The sequence below is a fragment of the Cucurbita moschata genome, unplaced genomic scaffold (genome assembly GCF_002738365.1).
Source record: "Cucurbita moschata cultivar Rifu unplaced genomic scaffold, Cmos_1.0 Cmo_Scf00005, whole genome shotgun sequence".
In the NCBI taxonomy this organism is placed as follows: Eukaryota; Viridiplantae; Streptophyta; class Magnoliopsida; order Cucurbitales; family Cucurbitaceae; genus Cucurbita; species Cucurbita moschata.
This window is the reverse complement of record NW_019268521.1, coordinates 1,730,732-1,740,587: the sequence shown is the minus strand read 5'-3', so window position 1 is coordinate 1,740,587 and position 9,856 is coordinate 1,730,732. Positions and strand designations below refer to the sequence as shown.

At 38.4% G+C, this 9,856-nt stretch overlaps 2 protein-coding genes across 9 annotated transcripts in view; one reads left to right on the top strand and one right to left on the bottom strand.

The window, feature by feature from the left end:
- The window catches only part of LOC111443174 (2Fe-2S ferredoxin-like), a 7,677-nt gene extending 5,012 nt beyond the window's left edge, over positions 1 to 2,665 (bottom strand). For 2 of the 5 annotated variants that reach the window (XR_002710447.1, XM_023080864.1), the window contains exons 1-6: positions 2,366 to 2,660; positions 2,004 to 2,069; positions 1,324 to 1,391; positions 1,003 to 1,112; positions 258 to 364; positions 50 to 99 (exon numbers count right to left, since the gene is read on the bottom strand). Coding sequence is in view for 4 of the 5 variants with exons in the window: in XM_023080864.1 (XP_022936632.1) it covers positions 50 to 99; positions 258 to 364; positions 1,003 to 1,112; positions 1,324 to 1,391; positions 2,004 to 2,061 (393 nt within the window). In the remaining variant the exon portion in view is untranslated. Of the gene's footprint in view, positions 1 to 49; positions 100 to 257; positions 365 to 1,002; positions 1,113 to 1,323; positions 1,392 to 2,003; positions 2,073 to 2,316 lie in introns of all 5 variants that reach the window. The other 3 variants (XM_023080866.1, XM_023080867.1, XM_023080865.1) reach the window with 3 other exon arrangements.
- Positions 2,666 to 4,361: 1,696 nt separating this feature from the next.
- The window catches only part of LOC111443169 (putative DUF21 domain-containing protein At3g13070, chloroplastic), a 10,276-nt gene continuing 4,781 nt past the window's right edge, over positions 4,362 to 9,856 (top strand). For all 4 annotated transcript variants that reach the window (XR_002710446.1, XR_002710445.1, XM_023080859.1 and 1 more), the window contains exons 1-10: positions 4,362 to 5,194; positions 6,164 to 6,261; positions 6,350 to 6,443; positions 6,961 to 7,038; positions 7,146 to 7,249; positions 7,415 to 7,496; positions 8,056 to 8,195; positions 8,421 to 8,499; positions 8,605 to 8,668; positions 9,227 to 9,318. Coding sequence is in view for 2 of the 4 variants with exons in the window: in XM_023080859.1 (XP_022936627.1) it covers positions 4,649 to 5,194; positions 6,164 to 6,261; positions 6,350 to 6,443; positions 6,961 to 7,038; positions 7,146 to 7,249; positions 7,415 to 7,496; positions 8,056 to 8,195; positions 8,421 to 8,499; positions 8,605 to 8,668; positions 9,227 to 9,318 (1,377 nt within the window). In the remaining 2 variants the exon portion in view is untranslated. The remainder of the gene's footprint in view (positions 5,195 to 6,163; positions 6,262 to 6,349; positions 6,444 to 6,960; positions 7,039 to 7,145; positions 7,250 to 7,414; positions 7,497 to 8,055; positions 8,196 to 8,420; positions 8,500 to 8,604; positions 8,669 to 9,226; positions 9,319 to 9,856) is intronic.

The window sequence follows — 9,856 nt, the reverse complement described above, 5'->3', positions numbered from 1 at the left end:
CCCCCCCCCCCCCCAGCGAAAAAAATAATAATAGAGAGAGAAAGCTTACCATCACAATAACATGACAAGTTGAACAAGCTAATGAACCTTCACATGCTCCTGGTTTGGGAGATAAAACAGTGTTAGTGAAGAAACAGAAACTCAAGAACCAGCATGCAATAATCTATCTACTATGTTAAACTACGTAAAATCGATGCTTAAATCATGAGAAAATGGAGGATAGTGCTAAAGGAAGAGGGGGGAATCAAGCTCCTTACCTTCAAGTTCTATGTCATTTAGATGAGCAGCTTCTAACATGGACATTCCAATGGGAACTTGAATTTGTTTCTCTTCTCCATCCTTAAGGACAAATGTGACAGATATCCTGCTAATCACAGTTTCTGGTAGAGAAGAATCAACAGAATAATCCAAATGCAGACCATAAAGTAGAAGCTTTTTGAATGATATTTTTACTTGAGATGTCAGTACACTATATTATTAAAGTCCAAACAAGTGGTAACACAATTTTTACGAGCGAAGAGGATTGTTTTCAGCTTGACATTGGTTATACGCAAGCATCCACACTGGCCCTCGAAAAAGAACTAAGAAATGCAAATGCCATTACAATAAAAATCTAAAAGATGGTTCGGAATAGCCAAAAATACATTTCCGCAAATCTAAAATTTAAATATATCCAGCGACACTCCATGATCAACACTATATCAGTAATAAGAGGTGTATCAACTGGGTTATTATCTAACTAACTACATTGGTGGCAGGAAGGATCATCCTCCCCATTTGTATATTTCATTCATCAATGAAAACTATGATTCAATCCCAAAAAATTTATTTATCAATCTAAAGGCAAAAAACTTGAACAGATATTGATGCTTCAAAGCCCCATGAATTATGCTTGTACCATGCACAGTACACCTACATATTGTTTAATCAGTCAGTGATAGCGATTGATGCAATCGAAGTCTTCTAGTATGCATGTAAAGTTAAAAGGCTAAAAGAACTTACGTTTCTTTTGGGTCATTCTCTTTATTGCAGCCATCCTGAGGACCTGAGGTAGAATACAGACGTTGTTCCCGCCATTTAAAACCTTGAAACATCTGAACTTGTGACTGTGGCTGAAAAAAGAAAAATGGGTCCTCGCTTAGGTTGGTAATTAAGAAAATATTATTTTCCCAAAAGTTATGTCTATTTGACCATGAACTAATGTAGCTAATACTTAATTCAGACCCAGCTATCTATTGTGAACTTGAGCAACTACAATAGTTTGAATATTAAACTAAAAGACAGAAGGAGCATCTTATATCAATCCTAGAATTGTTAACTAACCAGAGGTCGCAAGTATTCAAAAAAAGGCCCCCGAATGTGACTTGCTTTAGTCACGAGTAAAAACTGCCCTGTTGGAGAAAAAAAGGAACAAATGTAATCAGAAATGACAAAGGCTACATCGCATATTACAAGAACTTTGACCCAAGAGAAAAGAAACAAATAAGCATGTCAAAAAAATGTCCAAAGGAACAAAGAGGTACGATTAATGCTAAGAAGCACTAATACAAAGCATAGACAATGGTATTTAAAGATGAGACAAGAAGATATGAAGCTCCTCCAAAAAATCGCAAGTTCTTGGTTGCTTCATCTCTTTCATCATTGTTCGTTTGCTACTAAAGGCCGGAAAGTCATCTTCAAGGAGTTTGCGGTCGTCTATTATATGTCAAGAAGAATCAATGATTGGTCTTCAGAAGAATGCTTTATCCTTAAACTTTGTCTCCCTATATGGTTAATGAACTTGATTTCATCCTAGAAACGCACACACCAGTCTCCATATTCAATCTTAGGCTACCCACCAAAGCTACTGAAAGGACGCATAAACTTGGAAAAGGACCGATCAGAAGGTCGAAAGACCCAAATACTGACGACTTAGAACACCATCTATACATGTCTTCCAAATTGATGTCCACTAACAAAACCAATAATATACAAGTACTTAAAAATGAAGGAGAACAGCATACCTATGAAGAGCTCTTTTATCATCCGAACTCCAGTTCTTGAAAGTTTAAAAAGCGACATAATAATTCCTGCTATTACAACAACATCAGCAAGTAACAAGTTACTATGTTCAGTAAAATACCATTCTTCTAATGTACCAAATTACTCCTAGCTACCAAATGCCTCAAACATCGATGAACCTAACCCCAGGCCTATAGCAATAAAAAAAAAAACATCACGTAATTGAATATTTGACGCAATATGAAAAACAGTGGAGTTTTTCCCTCCAACATGAACATTCTTCAATCAATCAAAGCCAATACAGAGAACATGAACCTCTGAAATGCGAATAGCCGACAAAACAAACTTGCGTTTTCTTTGGTACCTGCAAAATATCAGCTGGTAGCTGAAACAGAGACTGACGACGGCTTGCAATCGATTGAAATGTGAACTTCTTGGAAAATACCTCACTTTCGAGAGAGATCGCGGTGCAGTTCAGGGCCTCTACGTGGTAGAATTTCAAAATTTGCGTCGAAAATAGGACGGATTTGGAACGATCTCAAATTAAAACCTAGCTGAATCCAAAAATTAACCCAAGCAACCGAGAAAAGAAAGAACATTCGACGACGGTTGGCGTGGCGGCGTGAGGTTGCAGCAGATGGAGGGTGAACGTAGGGCTTTAAGTATTTTTTTTTTGTTGTTGTTTTAACGTAGAAAATGATTTTTCAAAACAATATATTTATATAATCTCTAATCACACATTTTGGGGCAGTAGGATAATAATTGTGCGACACTTGTTCTAACGCAACGAACAAGTCAGCCGTGTGAAATTCAAACTTCGTATACAATATCAATTTATGTTCGAGCCTCAGGTCACGTTGTAAAGAAAGTAGTGTTACAAGCTAAAAACGAATAGACGACAACAACAGCCCTGATAGCATATAATTCCGGGTAGGAAGAATTCACCACTAATCACATTCCCATATAGTATATTTTGGGACATTTTAGCCTTGCGCGGGTGTAGACATGATTTTGGTGACCGGTCATACATCCCCGTATTGACACAACATGAAATAGTAAATGTCTATTTAAGATGAAAGCATGTAAAAGGGGTTTGGAACGAGCACACGGTCATGGACAAGCATGATCGGGACATACGACATGCGGTCATAGGCAACACGACTTAGACAAACATAACCGTGACACTTGGCTTGTTTTACCAATTAACAATGCTCTAAAGTTTTCAAAGATGTGTGATAAATCTATAGCCAAGAAGATTTATACGAAGGGTAGTATTAAAGAGCTTATCATAGGATCGACTTTGGTAAGTTTGCACAATATTACGTCGAATCTCGTCTCTACTAGTGAGCTGGATGACGAAGGTTATAGTGTGGGTTTTGGTAGTTGCTCGTGCAAACTTAGTCGAGGATATGAGGTGATGGCATTTGCCACGAAAAATGTATATCGTACAATTACTGATTGAATGTTGTCAAACGATCAAAGAGACCGTGGATGCTAGTTAAAGCTGCAAATGCTGGTTGTATAGCTACTGTTTAGCCAACGACATTAACAGTTATGTTAAGCCATTCAAATCACGATCCATTTGTTCAAATACAACGGTTGGGAAGTTAGAAAACAGAAAGTGGATTTCAACGATTCCCAGAAAACCCTAATTATTAGACGCTCGAATGAATTAATGAAGTTGGCTAGACAAACATGAAAATAAAAAGACCGAGGTAATCACTGAGGTAAAAAGTCTTTTCTGCCTCGGTATCAAATTTGAATAGAAAAATCAAATCATTCATTGATTGAATCTCATTCACGAGTACAACTGTACAAGTTACAAAATGTCGAGTATTTAACACTTAACTGAAGTGACAGTACGTTATTGTCACTTCACGTTTGGAGGACACATCCATATATAATTTATACTCGTTTTTAAGTTGTGTACATTTTTTTTTCAGTTCGAGAGGGTTCCTTATAAGGGTGTGGAAACCTCTCCTCAGTAGACGCGTTTTACAATCGGGAGGCTGACGACGATATGTAACGGGGCAAAGCGGACAATATATGCTATCAATGGGGTCGAACGGTTCCGAATGGTATCAGAACTAGACATTGGGCGGTGTGCCAACGAAGACGGTTACCTCCAAGGGGGTGGATTGTGAGATCTTGCATCGGTTGGAGAATGGAACGAATACTTACCTAAATACTTTTAATATATGCTTGCCCAAATAGAATCGACCGATTGCTCGAACTTCTAGGGCTAAAAAGGTAATTTACTAGAAGAAAAATACTTTTAATATATGGTAAAATAAATTGAAAAAAAAAAAAAGGTGCAACCTTTTCCAAAACTATAAGTACAAAAAGCCCAAATCAGAAGCGCCCAACCGTAATCCGATCACTGCTTCCCTCTTCTTCCAAGGCATCAAACATGTTCGTGAAGAAGGCAACCTCCTTTATGTGCCTCTAAGGCTACCAGCGCCAAATTCAGCCATGGATTCAGCGTAGGCTCAATTCAAGAAGAAGAAGGAAGAACAATCCCTTTTACGTTGCATTTGAATCAATCAATGTCTTCCAGACGGCATCTATAAGGACCTGCGTCGCCTCTGTTTCGACCCCATTTGGATTCTGCATTGAATTTTGGGTTTGGATCCTTGAAAGATTGTTCATGGCGCTAAAGTTTTCGACTCTGGGTTCGCCCGCCTTCTCTATCGGCGGGCAATCGATTTCTCATCTGCAATGCCGTCGATATAAGGCTGTACCGGTAGGGATTTTCAGGGGTAACAATCGGTACCCTAGTTTTTGTTTGTCGAATTGTGTTCAATTTCGTAGTTCTGGAAGCATTCTGCGTACGATTTATGCAAATGGAGCTCGGTTGGGATGTGGGGATAATGAGAGCTGGAACAGCCCGATTGTTTTTCAGCCGAATCAAGATTATGTTAGAGAAATAGCTAAGCGTTTGATTGTTTTCACTGCAATTGTCTATGGTGTGTTCGTTGTTGGCTGTAAAAATGTTTTGGCAATGGAGGGTGTGGTTAGTTTCGGCAAGGATATGGTTGGGCAGGGGATATCGACGTTCAGTGATGCGTGGCCGAAGGCGTTGCTGGTTCTTAAGATTTTCAAGGAGCAGGGTTTGATTTTGGGTTTGCTTTTGGGACTTTCAGCGTTTTTCTCTATGGCTGAGACTTCCATAACCACACTTTGGCCTTGGAAGGTAATCTAATCAATGCAGTTCATTTTATGAAACACATGTGCTTTGAGACTTGAGATATACAAATGCAATTGCTTGTTTTGTTCATCAATTACATTCGCCTGTTGCATGTAGCTTGCATGTTGCTCATCAGCCTTACACATCCTTAAATTATGTAAACATATAGATGCTTGTGGTGCCCCTTTAAGTGTGTTTTTCAATTTAGAGTTCAAAATGGGTTTAATATTAATGTCACGAAACGACTTAGTAAGCTCTCTTGATGTGAAGATCCCACATTGGTTGGAGAGGGGAATGAAACATTTCTTAGAAGGGTGTGGAAACCTCTCCCTAGTAGACATGTTTCGTTTCAAAACTGTGAGGCTGACGACGATACGTAATGGGCCAAAGCGGACAATATCTGTTAGCGGTGAGCTTGGGGCATTACACATGGTATTAGAGTCAGTCAACGGGCGGTGTGCAAGCGAGGATGCTGGGTCCCCAAGGGGGTGGATTGTGAAGATCCCACGTCAGTTGGAGAAGGGAACGAAACATTCCTTATAAGGGTGTGGAAACCTCTCCCTAGCAGACACGTTTTAAAGCTGTGAGATTAATGATGATACGTAATGGGCCAAAACTGACAATATTTGTTAGCGGTGGGCTTGGGCCATTACAAATGGTATAAAAGTCAGTCAACGGGCAGTGAGCAAGGACGTTGGGCTCCCAAGGGGGGTGGATTGTGAAGATCCCACATAGGTTGGAGAGAGGAATGAAACATTCCTTATAAGAGTGTGAAAACCTCTCCCTACCAGACACGTTTTAAAACTGTGAGGCTAACGGCGATATGTAATGGGCCAAAGCGGACAATATCTACTAGCGGTGGGTTTGGGCCATTACACCCAACCAAATTTACAGATTAGCTTGAGTTTATAACATCTTGATGGTACATGCTAACGTCTTGTTCTAAGCCAACCTCTGATGAGTGCGTTCATGCAGGTACGAGAATTGGCTGAAAAGGAGCCTGAAGATGGTGTCTTCAAAATGCTTCGCACTGATGTTACAAGATTTCTCACAACCATACTTATCGGCACAACGTAATTCTCTTTTCATCTTTGTCACAACCAATTCAACACGTTTTATCAGCTTGTTTTTGCTCATCTTAGATTCTGCTGATGTACACAGTGTGGTAAATATTGGGGCAACTGCATTAGTCACTGAAGCTGCAACTGCAATATTTGGGGAAGCTGGTGTTAGCGCAGCAACTGGAGTGATGACTGTATGTATGAATGCTCAATCTTGAACAATACATTTCCTTACCTATATGTATGTATGTATGTATGTATTAATTGTTTTTAAACACCACTATTAAATTTAATTAAAAAACGACAGCAAGATTTTAGATTAATTAATTGAAAGTTAATACCAAGGACCAAAAGCGAGCATTAGTTCTTCAAGGATAAAAATATAAATCTAGGGACCAAATGAAAACTAAAATCAAAACTCAAGGGTAAAAATAAAACATTGTGAAACTTAGGGACCAAATGGAAACTAAACACAGAACTTAGGGGCAGACATGTATCATTTTAATACTTAGGGACCAAATAGAAACGATACTCAAAACTTAGGGACAAAAAAGTCATTTCTCCTTTTATTTAAGTTTGAGTTATCATTGATAACGATGACAAGGGCATCGTGTTGAGATCTTTACATGTGTCTTCTATATTTCTGTTTCGATCTATATTGCTTAAGTTCATTGGAAATAGACTCTAATTTTACCTTCTCCTTGTTGCTAGGTTGCCATTTTGCTTCTCACTGAACTCACTCCAAAAAGTATTGCTGTGCATAATGCTACAGAGGTTGCTAGAGTTGTGGTAAGTTACTTATGCTTATTGCATCACCGAACCCTCTATTAGAGGTTTTCTTGTTTCAATGCTTATTTTGTTTCTTCTATTAAATGCATTGATCTTATTGCCTGTAGGTCAGGCCAGTGGCATGGCTTGCTGTGATACTTTACCCAGTTGGAAAAATTGTCACCTACCTTTCAATGGGGATGCTTAAAATGCTTGGTATGAAAGGGAGAAGGTAAGATTTGTAATATAGATGTTTCAATTACTTGGAGGCTTCTGCTCACCGTTCCACTCTAAGGCCGTAGTTTCATAAAAGTTTATGGGAACTAGTTGTTTATTCTTTCTTATAGACATTGCAAATGCTTCATCTTAGTGCTACTTTCGTGTCTTAATGTGTTAGTGAGCCATTTGTAACTGAGGAGGAATTAAAATTGATGTTGCGAGGGGCGGAACTGAGTGGGGCCATAGAAGAGGAAGAACAGGTAATGGATAGGCTTCCCAGGACATTGTTCTATTAGTAAAACTCTTGAGCTAGATGGTCTTTGAACTAACTATTTCAGAGAGATCAATGACTTCGTTATCATATCTCGAACTTCAATTTCATTACTGATAAGTATCTAAAATTGAACTTGAATGTGACTACACTGTGGTTGTGGTTTCATTTCTTGTTTCTTTTTCTCTCCATGGGAAAAATAATGGCTCTGCGCACAGTAAGGAAGGTAATTCATTATAGCTTAGTCTTGAGCTATAAAATTTGGTTTTATGAAAGCATATGAGCAATCAGATGTCAGAAACTGGTATTTTTGTTGGACAATATGCTAAGGTCACTTTAATTTTGTCGACATTTGTCGTGATTATTATGAATGTCTGATAAACTTCAAGAGTGAACATTCATTGTGCCTAGTGGTCCCTATTGCATGGTATCTGGGATAGGTTTCCTTACCTCTTGTGGATGTTTTGTGACATATCAACGAACTGGATATGCCTTCATATTTTTTCGGGTTATCTCTGTATAATCTTTGTCATGATGGTTCACTACAGGATATGATTGAGAATGTTCTTGAGATAAAAGATACACATGTGAGAGAGGTGATGACACCTCTTATTGATGTGGTTGCAATAGATGGCAGGGCGACACTGGTCGACTTCCATAATTTTTGGTTGACTCATCAGTACTCGAGGTACAATAAATTTTTGGGGCTAAGGAAATTTTGGTTGAATACACACACACTTCTAATTTTTATTCGTCATCGACTATAGAACACAAACGGGAAAAAATCAGAAGGGAGCAACACTAATCGCTATTTATTTAATGGCTTCTTATGTCTCCTAAAGTAGCTGCAAACCTGTATAAACTAAACATCTTTTGGCTGTTCTAATTTATAACTATTTGATTATCTTTCTAGGGTGCCTGTTTTCGAGCAGCGCATAGATAACATCGTTGGGATTGCATATGCAATGGATTTGCTGGGTTTTCTACAGAAGGTCGAGTAGTTTCTCCCACTCCCCCGACTATTGTAATTACAATTGCATGTTGTTAATCGTAATCAAAATCTCAGTGTAGAATTATTAACTCGTTTGGTTTTGAAGGGCGAAGTACTAGAGAGCACTACGGCTGGGGATATGGCTCATAAACCTGCTTACTTTGTGCCTGGTAATCTTTTAACTCAAACGAAATTTTTTAGTAAGCTGACTTAAGTACATACAGTATGGTGTTTATAGCTTATTAGATGCTGGAAAATAATAGTTTTTATTAGATTTTTGAACCAATCATGATGAGTAACTCGATACTGTATCGTTTTCCTCTGCCGGGCTTCTCTATTCTAAAGTTATAAAGAATTTTTCTTTACGGCCATCAGCCTGCATATAGCGAGGGAAATCGTTGTCTCTGTATTCTTCTAAATTCGGAGATGAATAAACAGTCTAGCCTAGATTATATATGTGTGTGTTGTGCATATATACTTACACAGCATTGGTTAACTGTGTGTGCTTGGTGAAACGTATTGTAACTGCCCAAGCCCATCGCTAGCAGATATTGTCCTCTTGGGGCCGTTACATGTGTAGTCCGAACACATTCATGCAAATTATACTCAAGTTTCCACAAGTTGGGATTGTATTACATACATCTGTTTGCTTTCGTTTTCTCGTTATTTCATAGTCTCCCTAATTACCACTATTGTTTCATGTCAAAGTTGTTTTATGGGTTTTCCAGATTCAATGTTAGTCTGGAATCTTCTTCGAGAGTTTCGTATCCGGAAGGTTCACATGGCTGTTGTGCTTAATGAATATGGCGGCACTGTTGGAGTATGTAAACTCACCATGTCTTGGTTTTCATCTGAGTTCTTATCCAGAAATTCAAGAAATTCTACTTTTTCCTTTTTAGCTCATATATTTTCACCTAGTAGTCGGGTGTCCTATTCACTGCATAATACTATAGTGATATGCTTTCTGATTCACGAGTTAACAACCTTGTTTGTCATCTAATTATTGTCTTATCATCTAGGTTTGCAATAATATGTAAGTAATGTGTACCAAAGGTTGTGGTTCTTTGATTGTGCAGACGCTCCTGAATCTTCCCTTTTGGGGTAAAGGCAGAGTCCTTTGACAGGCTTATATTTTTGTTGTGCATCGAGGGTCGTGACTCGAGAGGAATAGTAAAACTTTTAACTTTTAAGGGTGTGGAGATGTCTGCAGATGAGGTTTGAGATATTGCTAGATTCGATACCTCGTCATGGGCATGAATAGGAGTTCGTTTCTTCGTTAGTTTTGTGATTACTTTTTGTGGGGCTGGTTTTTTCTTTTTTTCTTTTTTTTTTTTTTTTTTTTTTTTTTTTTTTTTTTT